The 22,534-nt window shown below is 38.4% G+C and overlaps 8 protein-coding genes across 8 annotated transcripts; 7 read left to right on the top strand and 1 right to left on the bottom strand.

Moving 5' to 3' along the window:
• The first annotated feature begins 370 nt into the window (after positions 1–370).
• LOC111437336 (probable myosin-binding protein 4) lies at positions 371–4,072 on the top strand. Its single transcript, XM_023075242.1, has 2 exons — positions 371–2,539; positions 2,682–4,072. Exons 1-2 carry the CDS (start codon positions 1,318–1,320, stop codon positions 4,070–4,072), a joined length of 2,613 nt encoding a protein of 870 aa, XP_022931010.1. The 5' UTR covers positions 371–1,317.
• LOC111437335 (myosin-binding protein 2-like) lies at positions 4,069–4,881 on the top strand. The gene has a single exon (XM_023075240.1). It carries the CDS (start codon positions 4,069–4,071, stop codon positions 4,879–4,881), a length of 813 nt encoding a protein of 270 aa, XP_022931008.1.
• A 544-nt stretch (positions 4,882–5,425) lies between these two features.
• Positions 5,426–7,350, top strand: LOC111437452 (cytochrome P450 94A2-like). Its single transcript, XM_023075435.1, has 2 exons — positions 5,426–6,086; positions 6,294–7,350. Exons 1-2 carry the CDS (start codon positions 5,494–5,496, stop codon positions 7,231–7,233), a joined length of 1,533 nt encoding a protein of 510 aa, XP_022931203.1. The 5' UTR covers positions 5,426–5,493; the 3' UTR covers positions 7,234–7,350.
• A 1,048-nt stretch (positions 7,351–8,398) lies between these two features.
• Positions 8,399–10,685, top strand: LOC111437400 (transcription factor bHLH3-like). The gene is made up of 2 exons (XM_023075361.1): positions 8,399–8,596; positions 8,881–10,685. The coding sequence occupies exon 2, from the start codon at positions 8,971–8,973 to the stop codon at positions 10,441–10,443; it is 1,473 nt and encodes a 490-aa protein (XP_022931129.1). The 5' UTR covers positions 8,399–8,596; positions 8,881–8,970; the 3' UTR covers positions 10,444–10,685.
• Positions 10,686–11,438: 753 nt separating this feature from the next.
• Positions 11,439–12,075, top strand: LOC111437447. Its single transcript, XM_023075423.1, has one exon. It carries the CDS (start codon positions 11,518–11,520, stop codon positions 11,845–11,847), a length of 330 nt encoding a protein of 109 aa, XP_022931191.1. The 5' UTR covers positions 11,439–11,517; the 3' UTR covers positions 11,848–12,075.
• A 1,714-nt stretch (positions 12,076–13,789) lies between these two features.
• Positions 13,790–16,701, bottom strand: LOC111437456 (F-box/kelch-repeat protein OR23). Its single transcript, XM_023075441.1, has 3 exons — positions 16,048–16,701; positions 15,612–15,962; positions 13,790–14,341 (listed from the first exon to the last, which is right to left on the bottom strand). Exons 1-3 carry the CDS (start codon positions 16,662–16,664, stop codon positions 14,053–14,055), a joined length of 1,257 nt encoding a protein of 418 aa, XP_022931209.1. The 5' UTR covers positions 16,665–16,701; the 3' UTR covers positions 13,790–14,052.
• A 1,082-nt stretch (positions 16,702–17,783) lies between these two features.
• On the top strand, positions 17,784–18,512 carry LOC111437438 (transcriptional regulator SUPERMAN-like). The gene has a single exon (XM_023075412.1). It carries the CDS (start codon positions 17,914–17,916, stop codon positions 18,412–18,414), a length of 501 nt encoding a protein of 166 aa, XP_022931180.1. The 5' UTR covers positions 17,784–17,913; the 3' UTR covers positions 18,415–18,512.
• Positions 18,513–21,256: 2,744 nt separating this feature from the next.
• LOC111437442 (transcriptional regulator SUPERMAN-like) lies at positions 21,257–21,969 on the top strand. The gene has a single exon (XM_023075415.1). It carries the CDS (start codon positions 21,302–21,304, stop codon positions 21,923–21,925), a length of 624 nt encoding a protein of 207 aa, XP_022931183.1. The 5' UTR covers positions 21,257–21,301; the 3' UTR covers positions 21,926–21,969.
• Positions 21,970–22,534: the final 565 nt, after the last annotated feature.

The following is a 22,534-nucleotide window of genomic DNA, read 5'->3' as shown; positions in this document are numbered from 1 at the left end:
GCAATTGGGGGTGTGAGGGTTATGATGCTGCTACCCCCACCCCCACACCCACACCCACACCCACCCCTATGTGTATGCATTATTATCGGCATAGAGTTGGCAGTTGGCAGACTGCTACAATGATGTACCATTTTTGCATTTTTCCTTCATCGTCACTTTTTTATTTGGAAAAATTAGATCAAAAGCACTTGATTTTTTAATTATATCATATCAGTTTCCATTTTTAGGCGATGCCTTCTTCTCGCTCACTCATATGTTGCTTACATTTATTTACATTCTCCTTTATCTTCTTCTCTTCTGTCCTTGTGGTTGCCTCTCCTTTCCCTTTCGGTTGCTCAGTATCCTCCCCCTTCAAACGACGTAAGCACATTATATTCATAACATTTGGTTTCATGATACGTAAATTGTTGTTATGGGCAATTTCTGTTTGCTGGATTACTGTTGTCTTAGATTGCTTATGAACATTCGTCTGCGTTTTTTTTTTTTTTTTTTTAATAAAATTTTTCTTCTGATTAAACTGCCCAGCTTCATTGGTTTTCCTCGATGTCCAGACAAATTGGTAGTTGGGTTTTTGTGGGATCAGGAAATCTTATGCATTGTCGTTTTCAATCTCATTTTTCTATCTCACGTGTATGCCTCAGTTGTTCTTTCTTCTTAATACAATCGTAGGTTTAATATCAAATATTTTGAGACTGGGTTTGTTTTTTTAGTTCTTCTCCTTTTGCTTTCAGCTGATCTGCATTCTGGTATTGTTTGAACGTCTGTATTGCCATATTCATCTCCAAACCACTTTTAGAGCGTTACCTCTGGAACAAAGGAAAGAAAAGAAAAGAAAAGACAATCATCTATGAGCACTCAATCTTCTTTTTTATCATTGCCTTCAGAGAGTAAAGAATATACTGCAGTTTTCTCCATTACCCACATGAATCAGGAGTCAGTTTGACATATTTTTCCCTCAAAACTCTATTTTCTTGCTACTTTTCCTTGCATTTTCTTTTTCTTCTTCTTGTAAACAATTCCTCCGCAGCTGGGTTTTGTCTCCCTTGCTAAACATTCCTTGCACCATTGTTTTCGTTCTCGATTTTTTCGGTTTCTTTCAAGATAATTCCGCTCTAATGGCCAACTTTGGATGATTTTTTTTCCGGGGTCTAATTGTATATCTTATTTTCCTTTTTATGTTGGTATTCACATTAGGTGATCCAATTCAGGACAGGATGTTTAAAAATACAATCGAAACATGGGAGGATCGAATAATGTTCATCGCCTAAAGGTTTTCTGGTTGGCAGAGAGATGGTAGCCTCATGAAATTCTAGAGCAATGGCAGCAAAAGGAAAAGTATTTTATAAAGCTCAAAGGGGTGTACAGGGTTTTGCAGCCATTCTAAAGTCTGCAGCTTGTGAATGGTTTCTCATTTTTCTAATGCTTATTGATGCTTTGTTGTCATATGTTTTGACTAAACTTGCACATAGTTGCAACTTGCAAACGCCTTGCATTTTGTGCTCCAGGCTTGATCATCTTTTGAGCAAAGAAAACCCTCATAATTATAGGAATCTCCTCTGTACCAACCATAGATTGGAGATATCATCTTTAGTTTCGTGCTACAAACATAATAAGCTTGTTGATGGCAATGAGATGTGTGATGCATGTCTTTGTTCATTTGCCTCAACAAACAATAAACCCAGATTCAACTCCAAAATGCAAAAGTTGAGGCTACATACTGGTGGAAATGGAGCTCGTGGAAAGTTACTAAAAAGGGACTCGATTCCTCATTGTATTAAGACAAGGCCTTGTTCTTGTTGCAATAAGCCTTGGAAGACAAGGCCTAATGCCCAAGGAATGTTGCAACTGAAATCTTCTGTGAATATGGCCACTAAAACCAAGATTCCTTATCCACGCTGCTTGAATAGTCGAGATAGCTTCAAACAGACGAGGGATAAAATTTTTGGTTCAGTAACCTTACAATATCCTGGAAAAACTGGATTCAATCTGTTGTCTCATGTAGGATACAGTGAGCTGAGAATAACCTCCGATTCTGAGTTAGAGGATGTGCTTCCTGAAGAAGATGATGATAAAAGTTTAATATATGAAAAAAGTGAGCTTACAGAAGATTCTCTTCTTCAATCTATAACACAAATTCCACTCAAGCCTCATTGCAATGATTATGATCAGGTTAAGCCATCCATTAACTTTGTTGATTCGAGGCCTTCATCTTTAGAATCACATGTGCAGGTTGATGTGCAAAAGCCCCATGACGTGACATTGCCTGCTTGTGATGCTAATGCTAATTTTCATGGACTGAGTGAGTTGAATTGGCTGCCCCGGCCAGACAATCCGATTGCCAGCCCTTCTACATGGGCCGAACTTATTTCACTGGATGATGCATCATCCCCTGCATCCAATGTCTTGGGACTTTATCGCGCGAATTCAATGGAGAAAAGTGAGCTTACAGATTCTCTCAATCAGGAGTCCCCTCTCTCTTGCTCGCCTGAGTTCATCACATTACATCACGACCCACAAATTGCGGGAAAGTTGGCAACATGTAAGTCTTATTTCTCTATTCATGCCTCTCCCCATGTGGTAGACTCTTCTGGCTTTGCTTTCCCTTTTGTAGTGTGCTTCTCCTGCCTATAGAATTTCTCCTATTCTTGTCTGATTTCTTTAACCTTGTTTATATATGACAGCTGAGGAAACAAGAACAAATAGTATGGAAATTGCATCTCTCAATCATTCAGAATTGACGAGCACAAAAGTAGAAATGTTTCGTGATAGTGACAGTGAGTCCTCTAAGAGTGATGAGAAACATGCAAATCATAAGAGTGATAGTGAGTCCTCTGATAGTGATAAGAAAAATACAGATCATAACAGTGATAGTGAGTCCTCTGAAAGTAACGAGGAACATGAAGTCAATTTTAATGCAAAACAATCTTTCGAGAAGGAAACTGATATAGGTACTAATGATTTGAAGCAACCTCCATTGATTAGCACTACCGCTGCAGAATGTTCTAAAACTGATGAGGAGGTTTACAAATCAGCTATTAAGAACGTTAGTGATGGCATGGATCATAGCAGTGCTAGTGAACAGGATGTCTTCGATTGTTCGGTAGGTCAATCTTTAAAGAATGAAATTGATCTAGTAGTCAATGATTTGAAGCAGTCTCCTTTGATTAGCACAATAGTTGAAGAGTGTCCACAAATTGATGAGCTGGTTTATGTATCAGATAATAGGAACACTATAGATGATATGAACCATATCGGTCTTAGTGAGTCCTCTGAGAGTGATAAGGAACAAGAAAACGTCAATTTTTCTATAGAACAATCTTCAGAGAAGGAAACTGATATAGTTACTAATGATTTGAAGCAGTGTCCATTAATCAGCACAACCGTTGAAGAATGTCCTAAAACTAATGAGGGGGTTTATGAGTATGCTATTAAGAACACTATTGATGATATGGACCATGACAACAGTAGTGAGTCCTCCGAGAATGGTAATGAATATGAAATCTTCAATTTTGCTACAAGACGGTCTTTAGAGAAGGAAATTGATATAGTTACTGAGGTGACCTATGAATCTGTTATTAAGAACACTAAGGATGATATGAACCACAGTAATGTTGATGAGTCCTTTGAGAGTGATAAGCAACAAGACGTCTTGAATTGTGCTACAGGACAACCATTGGAGACGGATCCTGATATAGTTAGTACTGATATGGAGCAATTTTCAATGCAGAACAGTCCTGTTGGACTTGTTAACCAATCATCCTCAGATGATGAAGGCCACAATTTTAGCATTTCTGACGATGATTTACAGAAAGAATCTTCCGGTGAATTCAACATAATTCGGGCATTGGATCGGTCGGCATCGATGGAATCTGTTGAATCACTAGATGGAAGCAATGTAAGTGAAATTGAAGGTGAAAATATGGTGGATAAGTTAAAGCGACAAGTTGAATATGACAAGAAATGCATGAATTCTTTGTATAAAGAGTTGGAAGAAGAGCGAAATGCTTCGGAGGTTGCTGCAAGTCAAGCGATGGCCATGATTCGAGGTTGCAAGAGGAGAAGGCTGCAATGAAGATGGATTCTCTTCATTACTTGAGAATGATGGAAGAGCAAGCAGAGTACGACGTAGAAGCTCTAGAAAAAGCAAACGAACTCCTGAATCAGAAGGAGAGAGAAATCCAGGAATTAGAAACAGAGCTCGAATACTACAGATCTAATTACTTGATGGACACAATAGTTGAGTCTGAACATGAACAAAGTGATGGAGCAAATGAAGAAGATACCACTGCAGAACACCATGAATATACTGCCAATTATTCCTTCAAATCAACCATAGCGGAGGCGTCAAAGGGAAGCAACAGATCGTTGAATAACCAAACTTCATCTTTAGAATTTGAAGATGAAAAGGTGTACATCCAGCTATGTTTGAAGAGGTTGGAGGATAAGATCAACAAAATATTTGCTAATAGACTTTTACCAAGGCTTCCTAATTGCATAGATACTGAAGAAGAGGCGAGACCGGAACAAACAGGGGAAGGGAGCGAAGAAAATGGTGCATCCATGCACAAAATTACCTGTAATGGAAGAGTGACAGCAGAAGAAGAGTTTGGGAGTGAACAAAACTTTGGCAATGTGAAAGTTGAAGTAAGTTGTGGAGACAAAAGAGGGGGGGAGGAGATTGACTTCCTTTCTCTTGCGAATAAAATTTCAGAGCTTACTGGCAGGTTGGAAGCAGTACAAGCTGATTATGATTTTCTGGATCACTCTCTTAGTTCACTTCGCTATGGCGAGGAGGGATTGCAGTTTGCTCACAATATAGTTCATCAGCTCCATGAATTGTGTAAACTTGGGATTAGACTAGATCCTCAGTCTGCCTCCTAAATTCTTCCTGCACCAGTATATGGTAAGCATTACTAACAAACAAACAAACAAAAAGGCTTATATCTGATGCTATTGTGAATGTTTAAATGCAGCCAGCAGATAGCATGATCCTGTACTGTTTTTGCTAAACCATTTCTTGGTATAGTTTCTGTAGATATCTTAAAATGGGACTCAGCAATCAGTGCGAACCATCATCATTAAAAAAAGGTCATGGTTCATCCCTTTTGGCTGGGCTGCAATGCACGAGCTTGAGCGTGGACATGCCAGACAAGGATCAGAGTAGAGGAAAAACAAAGGGCATGGTTGAAAGCTGAGTCTTCCATCTTTTTGAGCTTTTCATTTTTGTGAGGGTTGGTGGATTTTTACTTGCAAGAGATGACGTCAGTAAAGTGACTCAATGACACGCGTCAAGATCGCATGGGTCCGTTGAGTTTAATCGGTGTTGGTTTGGACTTGTGTCGGTTGCCAAAGTTGAATAAAATTTTAATAATTTTGGACCATTCTTTAAAAATCAAAAGACAAAAAATGGTTTTTTAAAAAGAGCACAATATAAAAGGCAAAGCCACGCTTGGGCTCCGAAGTGCATATTGGGAAGCACATTGAGACCACATAATGGAAGCTCCATTGTTACTCTCCTTCCTCTTCCTCTTCCTTCTTCCATTACTTTTCTCCTTCTTCTTCTTCATCTTCACCAAAACCCCAACTTCCTCTTCTACCCCTTCCATTAAACTCCCCAGATCATACCCCTTAGTGGGTTCCTTCTTCGCTGTCTTCGTCAACCGGCACCGCCGTCTGGAGTGGCTCTCCGACATCCTCCAAGTCTCCCCCAACGCCACCTTCACCCTCCACCGCCTCTTCGGCCAGGCTCAGGTTTTTACGGCGAATCCCGCCGTCGTACAGCACATTTTGAAGACCCAATTTCATATTTACCAAAAGGGAGATCCGTTTCGCTCTGCTTTGAGCGATTTTCTTGGCGACGGCATCTTTAACGCCGACGGTGAGAGCTGGAAATTTCAGCGCCAAGTTTCTAGTCATGAGTTCAGCACCAAATCCCTTCGGAAGTTCGTTGAGACCGTCGTCGACGCCGAGCTCTCCGATCGGCTAGTCCCAGTTCTTAACACCGCGGCGACGGCCTGCTCTGTTTTGGATTTTCAGGATGTTCTTCAGCGGTTCGCTTTTGACAACGTTTGCAAGATTGCTTTTGGGTACGTACGCTAATTACAAAAAGACGAAAGATTCACTTACAAATTTTGTTTTCTATGATTTGACATATTAATTTTTAGTTGGTTATAATTTGAACTTGTTAGTGGTTATAATTCGCCCGTAAAATGTATAATGGTAGTTTGTTTGGTAGGATAAGAAAGAGACTAAATTTGGAATTTAAAGCAAATCAAAATAACTTTGATGGACAGGTATGATCCATCTTACTTATCACCATCATTCGGTCAATCAAAGTTCGCAAAGGCATTTGAAGACGCAGTTAGAATCAGCAGCTTGAGGTTCCAGTCTTTGGTTCCAATTTTCTGGAAGCTCAAAAAATTTCTGGACATTGGGTCCGAGAAAAGGCTTCGAATCGCCGTAGCCGAAGTTCGAGGATATGCAAAGAACATCATTGAAGAAAAGAAAAACGAGCTCCAAACCAACTCTTCAATCGCCTCAGTCGACTTGCTCTCCCGGTTCCTCAGCTCCGGCCACTCCGACGAGGATTTCGTCACCGACATAATCATAAGCTTCATCTTGGCCGGACAGGACACGACCTCCGCGGCGCTAACCTGGTTTTTCTGGCTGTTGCCAAAATACCCACAAGTGGAAGATCGAATTTTGGACGAAATTTGCAACAAATCGGAGGATTTTGGTTATGATGAAGTGAAGAATTTGACGTACACTCATGCGGCTCTGTGTGAGAGTATGAGGCTGTATCCTCCAGTGCCGGTGGACGGGAAGCAGGCAGTGGCGGACGACGTACTACCGGACGGGACGGTGGTGAGGAAGGGGGAGAGGGTGGCGTATCATCCGTATGCGATGGGGAGGATGGAGGGGATTTGGGGGAAGGATTGGGCGGAGTTTAGGCCAGAGAGGTGGCTGGAGAGCGGCGACGATGCGGCGGCAAAGTGGAGGTTTGTGGGGAGGGATAACTACACGTATCCCGTGTTTCAGGCGGGACCGAGGATTTGTTTAGGGAAGGAAATGGCGTTTCTGCAGATGAAGAGGATGGTGGCCGGCATTTTGAAAAGATTCCGAGTGGTTCCGGCAGCAGCGGAGGGGGTGGAGCCCAAATTTGTACAGTACATGACGGCAAAGATGGAGGGCGGGTTCCCGGTGAGGATCGAGGAACGAAGGGCTCAGGGTTGACAACTATTTTAAGCTCATTATGTCTCTCATCTATATTATGTTTTGAAGTACAACAAACTCGGACACTTCACTTATCTCAGATTATCAATTATTAACCTATAATTTTACAAATCAATAGGTTAAATCTATCAGATTAATTTTACAAATCAATATGTTAAATCTATCGGATTAATTTTACAAATCAATAGGTTAAATCTATCGGATTAATTTTACAAATCAATATGTTAAATCTATCGGATTAATTTTACAAATCAATATGTTAAATCTATCAAATTAATTTTACAAATCAATATGTTAAATCTATCAAATTAATTTTACAAATCAATATGTTAAATCTATCAAATTAATTTTACAAATCAATATGTTAAATCTATCAAATTATATCATACTTTTGGTTGCTTCATTTGCTTTTATTATTAAAATACAACACAATTTTGAATTTTAATTATCATTTACCTTCACAAAAACACCACTATTTTTTTATATGAATTTACTCATACATCAATCTGTTTATAAAAATTAATTACATTTTTTTTTATAAAGCTAGATCTTTTTCGATATTTATATATAGATATCAAAATAAATAAACCCATAAATGAAAACAAAATTAGTTTTGAAGACTTGACTTGACAATTATATTATATTGCCGATTTCTTTGTACTTCAAAATTCCGTCGTCCTGTTTTTAGTCTTATAATTATTACAATTGCAAGTTTTCTTAAGGTTGTTGGGTCAAGTCAACGTAGACAAGGCGAGTCGTTGGCTGCTACCGTTGGAATATTGACTTCTCACTTCTTTTTTTCTTTTTGAATAAATGCTTGTTTTCTCGCTGCAACCACTCACATTGGGCCAATTTTTGAAGCCCAATTCAGTTTAGATTAAAACGAAGGCCCACAATACATTGGGCCTGAGTTGTGATGAACCTACCGTGACGTGTAAATATTGCAAAAAGAAAGGGAAAAAAAATGTAAAATCAGTTTTGGCGATATGTAAATATGTTCATTAAAATGATTTTAAATGATTAGTGACAAACATACAAAAATGAAACACATTAGCGAATACATAAGATAATGCCAAGAACGTCGGTTAATTTATTCGAAAACGCACCGTTATTGGCAATTTTGTGGATAATATGAAGCGTTAAGACTCGGCCCAATACCCGCCGAAATGCTCACGATTCATGCGAGCTAAACCCTAAAGTTCAACCTTTTTTTTGATATCATTCACATCAAAGTGCCAAGCTAACTCTTTTCAGTGGAAGATATTAAAAGAAAGTAATAAATCAATCCCTTAGTTTTCTTCTGATGTTTCCGCGAAATCGAGACGACCCCCCTTCTCCATTTCAGATCCCTCTTCACTTTCAGGTCAGCTTTTGAACTCGTTTCTTCGAGCTTTTTGGACTTTGGATCGATTTTGCCCCCTTCTCCACTTCACCTTCTAGCTCTGAATACTTGGATTTGTTAAATTGGGTAATTGGGTGAGCTGTTGATTGTTTTGTTGGTGTTTAAGCGAAGATCTGTTGATTTGGAGAATTGTAGTTCGACGAGCCACTGAAGGGTTCTAATTGTTTGTGTTGAATAGTTTCGTTACACCCTTTTTAATTGATTTTCGTTTCCTTTCCTTTCTTTTCTTTTTTTCTGGTCACTAGAGTTTTTCCGACCTCTGCTTGCTATGCGAAGGTGATTTTAGAAGTAGAGGAGGTTGGGTTTCTTCCTTCTGCTGACTCCATTTCTGAAATATGGGTGAGAAATTTTGGGCGAACGAAGAAAAGAGGGTTTTGGTGGAATCAGTTGTTGGTAGTGAAGCTTGTGAGTTCTTGATGTCGTTGGCGTCTAGTAATATCTTAGCTGAGGACTTGCAGTTGTCTCTTGGTGATTTCAGTGTGAATCAGGGGCTAACCAAACTTTTGGATGCTTCAAGTTGGAACTATGCAATCTTTTGGCGGGTGGTTAGCTTGAAATCTGGGGCCTTGGCTTTAATCTGGGGAGATGGGAACTGTAATGATGAAAAGATTGGAATTGCAATTCCTGGTGGGGATGGTCAGGGAGAGAAGAAAGAGGAATTGAAGAGGCAAGTGCTTCAAATGCTTCAGTCCTCCTTCGGAGGGTCTGATAAGGATGGATATGGGGCAAGGAGGGACGAGGCGTCAGATGTCGAGATGCTTTACCTAACTTCAATGCACTATAAGTTCATGTGTGACTCGGGAAGCAGTCTGGGGGAGTCATATAAATCCGGCAACTCTATATGGGCTTCGGATGTAACGAGTTGTTTGCGTAATTATGAATCCAGAGGGTTTTTAGGGAAAATGGCTGGTGTCCAGACATTGGTCTTTGTACCTGTAAAGTTGGGAGTTGTTGAACTTGGTTCCGTTAAATCAATTCCTGAAGATCAGGGTGTTGTAGAGTTGGTTAGAGCGGCCTTTGGGGGATCAAACACTGCCCAATTAAAGACCTTCCCAAGGATCTTTGGTCATGAGTTAAGCTTAGGTGGAACTCAACCTCGATCGCTGAGTATTAACTTTTCACCGAAGTTGGAAGATGATACAAATGTTTCTCCCGAAGGTTTTGAGCTGCAAGGTTTAGGTGCTAATCATGTATTTGGAAATTCTTCCAACGGGGGTCGAAGTGATGATAATGATGCAAAGATGTTTCCACATGCTCAGACGAGACTTTCGAGTTTGGAGTTTCCGAGGGACGAGTCATCTCCTAAAGGGGATGACAGAAAACCTAGGAAGAGAGGGAGAAAGCCTGCTAATGGGAGAGAAGAACCATTGAATCATGTGGAAGCAGAGCGGCAGAGACGTGAGAAGCTTAACCAACGATTCTATGCATTAAGGGCTGTTGTCCCAAATATCTCTAAGATGGACAAGGCATCTCTGCTCGGCGATGCCATTACGTACATCACCGACCTTCAGATGAAAATTAAAGTTATGGAGGCTGAAAAACAGATCGCTAATGGCAGGCAGAAAAGTGCAGAGGTTGATTTTCAGGCAAGGGAAGAGGATGCTGTTGTGAGGGTGAGTTGCCCTCTGGACTCGCACCCTGTTTCTAGAGTTATCAAAACATTTAGAGAACACCAAATTGAAGCTCAAGAATCCAAAGTTACGACCACATCCGACAACGAGAAAGTCATTCATTCATTCTCCATTAGAACTGAAGGTGGCGCTGCAGAACAGTTGAAGGAGAAGCTGCTGGCTGCCCTATCAAAATGATATCATTTGTAAAGTACCTCTTTTTATATATACATCAACCCAAGCCTCAACATGTTGATTTTCATGTAGTTTCTCTACTTTGTTGCATTACAATGTGGAAATTTCTTATTAGTGAAGTCTGCAAAAACCAAGTTACACTCTCCCTTGTATGTTTAATGTCTAAATGTGGCATCCTCTATATTGGATTGTTATAAGTTAATGAACCGATTATCAATGAAACTGTGTTTAAATCTTCAGATCAATTTGTGTGCTTTGATTTCTGCTCTGGAAAATGATTTTCAGAACCCATTCAGTCGATGATCAAGATTTCCATGCCTTACTATTCACACTCGAGTTCAAGCTTCATGTTAAAAACTCGAAGCTGAGGTGTCGGAGGTGTCCGAGATGTCCGAGATGTCTGAGATGTCTAAGATGTCTGACATTTCTAAGATGTTCGAGATGTCTGAGATGTCCGACATTTCTAAGATGTCCGAGATGTCCGAAATGTTCGAGATGTCCGATATGTCTGAGATGTCCAATGGTTGATTGTAACGGGTTTGAAATTGAAATTCATGATTTAAGTGAGATGAAATTGAAAGTCCAAATTGTAATGGGGATGGGATTAAAATGAAACTGAAGCATAATTAAGGAAGCTAGCTTGTTCAAATGTTGATGATAAAAGAAAGTCACTTTGTGACCAATTATAAAGTAGGAGTACTAGGTAGGGGAGTTGGATTATTTTAGGAGTTCTTTTGTGTTTGAACTCAAAAAAGTAGTAATTATTTACCATTTGAATAATCTTAGGATATGCGCGGACAGTTTGGTCCAAGCTACGTGTCGTTTGATTCATTCTAACGTTGTTTTCAACCTTTCAAACAATATTACTCCGTCAAATTCAGAACCAAAAGTCTTTGGTCAAACTACACCCACAGACAAAAACCAAACGCCCTCACATGTATATATATAAACACATACATCAACTCCTTCCTCTCATTCTCATTTTGCTTACAAACTTGTTGGTTTAAACTCCAACCTTCATCACAGAAACAGAAGAAGATTTAGTTTGGTTCATAGCTTTTGTGTCGAAATTAAGATATGGGTATGTCTAAAAGAGTTAGCTTGGTGTTCTTTGTGCTGATGCTCACCATTCTGTTACCTAATCCTATGGAGGCAGCAAGGGTTATGAGCGGACACAAATGGATGAAGGCGAAGCAAGATATAGCCTTTGTGTTGCCTATTCAAGTCTTGCAGCGTGCCCCGGTGCCACCGTCCGGTCGCAACCCGTGCAGCACCATTCCTGGGCAAAGCAATGGCCGATGCACCCTCCAGACGATGAATGTCGCAGGTGGCCCTGGCCGCTTCGTCCAGGCGCCGCCTGCTATTCACGACCCGGCTCCCATTGCCTCAGCTGCTCAAAGTTCTTGATAGTGTCTTTTAATGGTGGAACCATGGAGATTGGGTTCGGTTCAGTTTCAGGACGAAATTCTTTTATTTGGATTGGGGGCATCAGAAAACAATTGGTTGCAACCCATGCAAATTTATGTTCATTAATACTGTTTTTTTTTTTTCTTATACAAGTCCTTTGATGGACTGTGTTATTAAATAAATGATTAGTTCATTCGTTAAGGTTAAATCTACCCTCTTAATTTCTTCAACAACAGCTTCTAACCTTTCTCATAAAAATAGTGTCTTAATATTTTATTCATTCTCGACTTTTAGAGATACTTCATCTTTTTTAACTCATTATATATTGCCCAACTCCAAATAGTATTACGTAACTCCAAAATATAGAACAAGGTGCAAGATTGATGGTTAATACTAAAAAAAATTCTAAAGCTTGGTGAAGGAGTCATAACATAGTGAATTAGATAGCCATGATATGGAAAGCTAGTTGAGTCGTGTAATAGGTTGGTGAATCTATGTATAGTTCATTCTTCCAATATTTAACTTATTTTTGTAAAGATTAAAAGTTTGAACGTACACTTTTTGTTTGTTGAACTAAAAAAAAAAACGTGTGGATAGCTTATAAAATGTTGCAAGTATAGTACGAGGTGTGGTCTTTGTTAGACAATACAACAACTACATGCTTCATGTTCAAATATTAAGTCAAATGAAAACGACAATATTTCATATATATTTAATAAAAAAAATGTAGATATAAATATTGAAATAGCGGATATTATTTATTATTACGTAATTATTCCAATTTATTGTTGTTAAAAAAATAAAATTAAGAATCCTTCCATGCATATCTAATAACACCTTCACAAAGCGTTGAAAGGGTAAAATATAGCAATTTTATTTTTTCAAACCACAGCTTGAGGCATAAGGAATTGAGAATGTTAGGAAAAATATCAAACACACTTGAAAATCTAAATATTTTCTTTTTCGTGAATTTTGACGTTGACTAAATAAATAAATAAATAAATAGTTCGTTTTTGTTGGCTGCTTGATGGAGACCAATTCAGCTCAACCCCAACACCTTCACAAACCCTCCACCATATACTTGATACTACTCGCTTTTGTAGAATCAATCAATTTTTTAACCTTTATAATAACAAATTTATTCAAAAGCGAGACTTTTATTGATGAAAATTTCAAGTTTTCAAAACATCTTAAACCCTTTTTTGTTCTAACCATTTCATCCCTTTATTCCGACATAACCTACAGCCTTTTCAATTTTCAAACAAGGCTTCGTCAAAGCTCATGTTTCTGTTTCATGGTAAAAACACACCCAGAAATGTTATGTGCGCGACATTTCCTGTCTCAAAACCATATCTTAGACACAGAATTTGGGTTAATCTTGAAACCATAAAGATGAGATTTTTTTCAACAAAGATTCCTCTTTTATGTTCATAATCCTAATGGTTTGTGCTCAAATTGAAGCCTAGAGACCATTGAAAGGAGAGGGATGGCGGAATTTAAGTTCTCAGTCACTGCAACGGCCGCCGGTGCAAGGGAATGTTCCTTGTGAATTGAGCGGCATGAACGTTAAGTTCTTCCCAAATTCTTGAATCAACTCGGTAAACAGAAACGAGTGTTTTTAACTGCGTGGAACTCGAGGAAAACGAGGTTGACTTTATTAAACAAGAAAAGGGGAACATGGGCTCTGTTGTTTTCCTGGAAGAAGCTCCAATGAGAAAATGCAGAACCTAAACAACTGTCTCTGCATTCAAAACACATTGTTCCAACAGCTCTAAGGTTTGCTTCCATACTCAAATAATTAAGGAAGACTGTTCGGTTTGTAGGCTGTTTACTTGGACAAACACTGAGATACAAAGTGTTGAGAAGAAGATGTGAAACACAGAATCGAAGTATTTGACAATCCCACGTTGTTGCAGACAAAACACCAACCATGCTCGAATGTACATAAAATTTTTATGTATTTTATCTCCATCCTTGAACAGCTTATACACAAATGTACAATATTTATGTTCGAGTTGATAAATTTATTTCCAGGAAGAGAAAAAAAAAAAAAAAGTTTGGCTGTAGATCATTCTAAACATGTACATAAAGGAATGCAAACGTATGTGCCACTTAGGTATCAGGGAACAACAATCAGCATCAGCATATGCCTAAATCTGTAAGCAATAATGAGTAGTTGATAGCAGCGGAGGTATTATTTACATTTCAGATACGAATGGTACACATAGCTGCAGTATCGAAATCCATGGGGTGCTGAAAAGGCGACCTGGTAATGAGAGATCTCCACGTCTTCTTCACGGGATCGTAGATTTGCATGTACAGCGATCCTCCTTTCTTATGATGTCGTAGCCTTCGAGCTTCGGCCGACTCTGTCTTCAGAAATGATATAACATACAATTCTCCATTCAATGCAACAAAGCCATATGAGGAGTTGAAAGGAGTCTTTCTAGGTACCCTCGACTCTTCAACCCATCTGTTTGATGTCATTTCATATCTAAAACATAGCAGATGGAGATCAGAAGATGACAAATCATAAGAATTTAACTCCAGTTTTAAATTCAGTTTCAGAACTGTTCAAATATAGCGAATTCCATATGATGAAGAGAGATGAGTATTAAGTAATATCTTTTCTCCTCCGCACAGAGATGGTATAAATTTGGAGATCTCTTCTTTTTTTCTTTCCCAATCAAGCACCCCATAACAACATTTGGACTGAAACTCGATATGCAAGTCAAGAACAACAAAAGGGAGGAAATCTTAAGCTAACCTCAGAGATCAAATTAAATAACTCTATATAACTTTTTTTAATTCTTCCTCCATTTGGCGTTCTTCTTCTTTTTGCCAGGCAGAATGAGTGTTGAATACAGACCTGATCATTCCAAATAGTTAATGAGCTCACTCCCAATAAATTCTTTCAACCGGTCATCAACACCCTTAATGTGAGATTCGAGGTGCCAGCAAGGATGCTAGCCCTGAAGGGGAGTGAATTATGAGATCCTACATCGATTGAAGAGAGGAACGAGTGTCAGCGAGGATGCTGGGCCCTGAAGGGAGGTGGATTGTGAGATCATATATTGGTTGAAGAGAGAAACGACTACCAGCGAGGACGCTGGACCTCGAAGGGGAGTGGATTGTGAGATCCTACATTGGTTGGAGAGGAACAAATGTCAGCGAGGACGCTGAGCCCCGAAGGGGGTGGACACCGGGTGGTGTGCTAGCAAGGACATTGAGCCCCCGAAGAGGGGTGGACATCGGGTGGTGTGCCAGTGAAGACACTGGGCCCTAAAGGGGAGTGGATTGTGAGAACCCACATCGATTAGAGAGAGGAACGAAACATTTTATATAAGGGTGTGGAAACGTCTCCCTAACAGAACAGTTGTAAAAACATTGAGGAGAAGCCCAAAAGAGGACAATATCCGCTAGCGGTGGGCTTAAACTGACATCCACCTTGCACTCAAAGTTCAAGAAACTTTTGTTTTCAAATCCAAAGCTTGTCTCATGCAAACTAAGGCATTCTAAGAAAATAGTTTAATGCTCTGAATCCATTTTTATGGGATCATGTACTTGTAGTTTGCCATTAGTTTTTCTCCATTCAAATACAGCCATAGGTTTCCACAGTACAGAATGAACATGTGCAATAGACACTTGTTTAAGAACAAAGTGATAAAAGGCATTTCCATAGTTAAGGAAATAAAAAGTAATCAGTCATAAAACCAAAGCAAACACTTGAGTAACACAAAGGCAACTAAAAGAAGAAGAGTAACCTGAAGAATTCATCTCCATCAAGCATGAAAATCCCAGGTTGTCCATGGTTACGGTGATCCTCAATCACCACAATTTTCCCTAGCCTCCTTCTTTCCCCTTCTTCCCACATATCCCCAATTTGCCTCCACCTCCCACCGCCATTGCCATTGCCATTCCTCAATTCCAACACCACTGCATCTCTGTAATACTCATCCACAGGAAACACTCCTGAAATGGTCCTCGATTCGCCATACCCACCCATCACCCAAAACTCTCTCTTTTCTCCATTTCCCACAAAGAACCCAACACACCCAGCGCGAAACCTCGGCAACCCATCAAGGGCAACCCACTCGTCTCTCTCAACATCGTACCTGTTAAATCATTGGTACAACATTAAATTCTTACAGTAACCCAACCCCACGTAAACTATTGAGTTCGGTAGTGATTTAACCATACCTTTCCACGGAGCTCATCCGACTCCCTGCCGCCGCGAACATCGTGTGTCTGGACCCACCTCCAGCCACCAGAATCTGACCGGAACCAGGAACCGCCGCACACGCAAAGCTCCCTCGCGGCGACAGCATCGGGGAGATGGGTTCCCATAAGGAGGCATAGAAATCGAAGCGGAAAGCGGAGGAGGAGGAGGAAGGACGGTCGATTGGATAAGAACGAGTGTCGAAGAGAGAGCCACCGATGACGTACAAGTGAGGGCCGAGGGAAATTGGGGTGAAATTGCAGAGACCATACACATGGGGGTTGCAGGGCATAGGGGGAAGAGGGCACCAAGAAAGGTTTAGTGGGTCGAACAGAATAGGGGAAGCGATTAAAGGGTCTTGAGGGAAAAAGCAGAGAAGGTGAGAGAGAGAATTTGGGTGAGTGAATCGAAGGGAAATTAGGATATTAGAAGAGAAGAAGAGACGCCATGATTTGCAGGTTGATTTGAGGCGAGCATGGTGGGAGTAAGGGAGAAAGGAAAGAACTAAAGCCGCGACATCATTGGGAAGACCTGGAATTAGAGTGGAGATATCATCAATGGAGGAAGACAGTGAGCAAAATTGAGGAAGAGATTTCATTATCGCTCCGCCTAATTAACTCTGTTCCTCCCTCCCCTTCCCTCCCCTTCCCTTCCCTTCCCTTCCTCCCAATCCCCCGCACTGAATGAATAGCACGCAAAGAAAGCAGTCATGGGTTTTTGACACAGATTGTTGACACGTTTGTAAGAATCAAAGATCAATCATTATCAGTGGCATGGATCATTTTCTTAATTGCTCGAAAGGGTGGATTTTTATTTCAGCTCATCACCGTCCCTAGTGCAATGGGAGGCCACGTGTCCGAATCTCATTGGTTTCCTCAAGTTGAAGTTTTCTTCAAAATATATGTCAATTTTTTTATAATTAAAAAGAAGTATTTTTATTTCTTATTTTTGTTTTAAGATTAGTTTAAGTATGTGGCTATCAAACTAAACTTTAAGCCTCATTTGGTTGAAAATTATTTTCATTTTTATATTCTCGAAAATAAAAAAGAACACAAAGAAAACGAAGAAAATATGTTTGTGAGACATATTTTGAAACAAAAAAAGAATCTTAAAATAGGGTATTTAAAAACAAAACAAAACCGAAATTTGTTTAGCTTTCGAAAACAGGCATCTATGGAACTAAACTTTTCCAGCAAATTTTTAATTTTGATTTACTCTTAATTGTTTAATAAAAAAAAATGTAGCCCTGTTGTGGATTATACTAACTTTATCCAACTTAAAAACAAATATCATCATAAAGATATATTATCAAATATGGCAATATGTTTTTCTACCCATTTCAAAAAAAAGTTCTTTCCTCACTTTATATTACAGATTTGAATTAGATAAATTATTATCATCTAACCAATCTTAACCTACCAAATTAACTAAATAAATCAATTTGTAACACCCCACGTTAATTAGAGAGGAGAACAAAATATTTGTTATAAGAGTGTGAAAACGTCTCCAATGTAGTTTTATTTTTAAATTATTTTGTATATTATTGGAAGGAGTGTTAGTAAGGAGTTAAATAAGGAACAATAAGTTATGTGGCAGTCCTTCCCTCTTGAATTGGCAAAAAGCAACTTCACTGCCATGCTCAAGTGTCCTAATTGTGTTGGCTGCTAAGTAGTATCCAAATATGCCTCCACACATCTCCTTCTTACTACAACTAATACCTCATTCACCCCTCTTTCATTCATAAGCCCTTCCCCCCCTCTCTCTCTCCCTCTGGAGAACAGTTTTCATTTTCATCACAAATTTCATACTTATTCGTGTGCTTTGTGCATCAGGTTTGAAGTTGGGGCATGGAGGGAGGTAAGCACAGGAGCATGAGTAATGGGAAGGTTGTGAAGAATGAAGAACAACAATGGGGCTTTGGCAAACAAGAAACATTTTCAAGCGATCAATTTCTCCATTGGCCTGCAAGAAAATACACTTGTAATTTTTGCAGGAGGGAATTCAAATCTGCTCAAGCTCTGGGAGGGCATATGAATGTTCACAGAAGGGATAGGGGAAGATTGAGATATTGGTCTTCTTGGATGCATAACAATTCATACCCTACCCCTAGTTTCTGTTTGCCGCCTCCACCGCCATCTTGCTTCAGTTCCAGACCAAGTATTGAGAACAGCTCCTTGACTTGCATTGAGGGAAGTGGGAGCTGTTCAAGGAGCAATGAAGGAGATGGAGATGCTGATGTTGATGGGGTGAAGAAGAAGAGGAAGAAAGGTTCAGTTAATTTGGAGGGGAAGATGGGGAATTTGGTAGGTTGTTCAAGTGAGGATCTGGATTTGGAGCTACATCTTTAAGTTTCTATCTATGAACTCCCCTTGTTTTGTTAAGACGTGTTTTGTGTGCCCTTTTTTCTTTACCTAATTTCTTTTTTATGGAAACTTTGTTGCCTTTATATATACTCTTATTCACAACTTACCCTCTCTTTTATTTTTAATCTAAAATCCAAAACATTTTGCACTTTCTTCCAACTCTCTTATTTTATCTCCTAATTTTTTTATTTTTTTTTCAACTTCTTTTGGACTTTAATTCACTTTTTTTCTTATTTTCTAAAAAAAAAAAGAAAAAAAAAAGGAAAAAAGAGGCAACTAGGTTGTCTTTTTAGTTGCCTTTTTTAAACCCTCAGCCGCCGGACACTATTAGTCCCTCACCTCACTCCGACTCCTCACTCACTTGCTCAACTTTATTCGCATTTTTTACCTATTTAAATATATTAATTATTTTAATATTTAGTCTATTAAATATATTTCTATTAATTTGAATTCTCCAAATTAAATATATCATTTATTTATTTATTTTTAATATATAAAATATATTAATTATTCATTTAAATATTTCAAAAAAAAATTTAATTAAATTTATCTTTAGACCTTTACCGATAATAAGCATTAATAAGATGAAATTAGTTAGGTTGATAAATTCATTATTGGCAAGGTGATGAACCGTGAGTTGTCTACATTACCCTATACCTTAAATACTATTAAAATAGTTTATTTATGATCCAACCAAAAATAGTTTATTTATGTCCCATGCTGCAAATTTTATCTCATAAGATTAATTTAATTAATTAAGTTTCTAGCTTCCTATTTGGTCAAGTTCTTAGAAGGATAGATATCATAAATTTGCTACAAAAGTTGAAAATGTAAGTCTTACCCGTAAAAGTTTATAATTAACTCAAGATTAACATTGGATGACACATCATCATCTTATAAAATATTAATATTCTCAATTAATAAATTTATAAAAGAAGATTAAATATTTGTGGTTCAGTCTAACAAGCTTGTTGTATAAGACGCTCCACTCACGCATCTCTACACGAATGATTTGGATCAAATCATAATTACAAAATGGGTCGTATGAATAATATTATTACGGTTGTGACTTTATCCACATATTATAAACTCTTTAGATTATTAACGTAACACGATAGAACCTTTGATTTCATACCCTATGCTATACATAATATAAAATAAGAGATTATTTTATTAATAATGATAAAATATTTAACTACAAAAGGTAGGAGCTTTAGACACCTTAGTTTTTCTCATTGCCACCCACTATGCGCCTCCGACCGTTGCGCCCTTCTGCCACAGACGTCGTCCCTCCGTCTCCGAAACAAACGTTGCATGATCGTTGTGTAGGTGGCTGCGCACAGACACTTTTGACGACTGCGCATCGCCCATGGTAGCAGTGACCGACACCCAACACAAACAGTTTTAGGCATTAAGACTATAAAATGAAGGATTGATTAGGACATGCCTAAATTGGAGGCAAGCATTCAGGTCATTTTGTCAAACAACTTGCCTTTATAATACAATTAATTAACTTTTGTATTATACTCTAAAAGCTTAATGCCAAAATGACAAATACATAATTAAAAAAAAAAAAACTAATTGCTTAATTAATTATATAGATATGATCTTGGCCTGCAATATGAATGCAACAATGGAAAAAGCAACATAATTACATATGCATGCAATGATGCACATGAACTCAACAGAGACAGGGACAGAGAGAGAGATTGTCAATAGTCAATACCCTTTGCAAGAAGACTGTTGAATTGTAATGAATTGTAATGAATTGTATGATGAAGTTGGATTGATTGTGAGGGGACAAAAATGTTACTTTCTTAATTATACATAAATCTATACAAATATTCCATTTAACTGTATAATTAACGTGGTCATGTTGCAAGGGATGCAGAGAAATGTTAGAGATTATTGGATATTGAATTGGAATACGAAATCGTAATTCAAATTAAAAATGATTATGGTTGGTCTAATAATCATGATCTGTTTGATAGATATGGGAGAAAGAAGTTTTAGAGGGGAAATCTTCCCTTTGCTGAGAATGAAAGCAAGTGGGATTTTTCATTATACTCTATACCTTATGATTTCAATATTTGGTGAAACCGTATAATGTCCAATTACAATTGCAATATTATATTCATTCTTGCTCACCACCTTACTCCACAATGTATCTCATACGTATCTTTAACATCTCATATAATCTAATGTCCAAAACAAAACCCTAAGAAGCAGCTAAAAAATTAGGTCATTTTTGTCCCAATACATTATGAGCTATCACTTAATACATTATGAGCTATCACTTAATACATTATGAGCTATCACTTATATTTAACATCACCCAACACCCCCAACAACTTCATCCATTAATTAAAATAATTTTACTCGTATTAACTAATATTATTATAGGAAGCTGTCCATAGTCAAACAATAGTACAATTAATCATTTTAATACCTCGATAACTTCAATAACCCTATGTCGGTTTGATCCAATATTTTATTTCATTTCGAAACACTTCTAACATTTAATTTACGAACCAAATTCTCCTAAATCGATCCATGTTCTAAGCTCGGGGTTATATTATCGTAGGATTATGCTAACAAATTGTGACATAAAATCGAACGCTTAAAAAGGAAAAAGAAATGTTTGATTAAAGAAACATAATATTGTCTCCAAAAGATGAATACATCAAGAGCCGGCTAACTAATGGTTGTCTCTCCACAACCAAATAATTTATTTTCACATTTCATCTCCAAATCTCATCTTCATACACAAAAACCTACCCCTAACTATTATATTTCTCTCTCATTTCCTCCTTTCCAACACCTTCCCTCCATCAAATATCTCTATATATGTTACGAACCAAACTCTTCTCCCATGGACCCTAACCATATCCCCAACGACGACGACCAAGATCCGAACTCGAAAACAACCACCGAGGAGGTCGAACAAGCCAACGAAATGGGCAGTGGCCGCTCGTACGAGTGCGTATTTTGCAAACGAGGGTTCACAACGGCTCAAGCCCTCGGCGGTCACATGAACATCCACCGCAAAGACCGTGTGAAAACCAAGCCTAATACTACCAATAATAGTCCCTCCAAGCCCGAACCCTTCGCCCACCATTCAACTCTCCGCCCAACCACGCCACTAATCTCAACATCCCATCACCACTCTTTTCAAACCTATTTCCCCACTTCTTCCACTTGGTGTTTGGGTTCCACTACCACTACTACTACTACTCCCTCCCCCGATCATCAATTGGCGTATGTTCACAACAACCTCAACATCAACAACAACAATAATAGCAGTCCTCAAGCTTTGAACGCGTTCAAGGAGAATTGGACGAATATCAGCCTCCCCTCACGCACGCCTGCCCCTGCTTTGATCAATCATCGAGACAAGAGATCAGATGGTAACGTTGAAGACGACGACGACGACGACGACGATGATAATAATGATGATGAACTTGATCTTGAGCTTCGACTTGGTCACGATCGGTAGTAGACGTAATATTATATTTTTCCATTAAAGCATATGATATATAATTTGTGTGTGCAGTTATATATATATATATATATATATATATATATATATATTATATATATGAATATATATATTTTTGTTGTGTGTATAGAGATGGGATTTTATACTTTTGTTGTAGTGAGAGAGAGCATTATTTTATTTTGGAATAAGGAAAAGCAGTAGAAATTGGGATGATAGAGAGATATTATTCATAGCCGCCGTCTACGGGTGCCGGCCGGCAGGCTGCTGCTGCTGCTTCTGCCGCCCTCTATATGCTTTTGTAGGATTCGATGCAAGTTTGATTTTTGTTATTTTTATTTTTTTTAAAAGCCCTAAACTTGATGAAAGGGTCTTTCCATGGGATTAATTTTTTTTTTTATGAGTGTATTTTTTTTTCCCATTATTCTTCTCCATGAAATTGATCAATATCTCTTTTTTATTGAATATTAATTTTGGTGTATATCTCTTTGGGGGTTTTTTTTTTTTGTTTTTTTTTTTTTTTTGTGAAATAAAAAGAAAAAAAGAAAAAACTTGAGGTTGAATACTTTGGATTGGATTAAAAGTAGATGGGGGGGGGGGGGGAAAATT

Source organism: Cucurbita moschata, unplaced genomic scaffold (genome assembly GCF_002738365.1).
Source record: "Cucurbita moschata cultivar Rifu unplaced genomic scaffold, Cmos_1.0 Cmo_Scf00063, whole genome shotgun sequence".
NCBI classification, from domain to species: Eukaryota; Viridiplantae; Streptophyta; class Magnoliopsida; order Cucurbitales; family Cucurbitaceae; genus Cucurbita; species Cucurbita moschata.
Note: the sequence above shows the minus strand (reverse complement) of the source record. Positions and strands in the feature narration are given on the sequence as shown.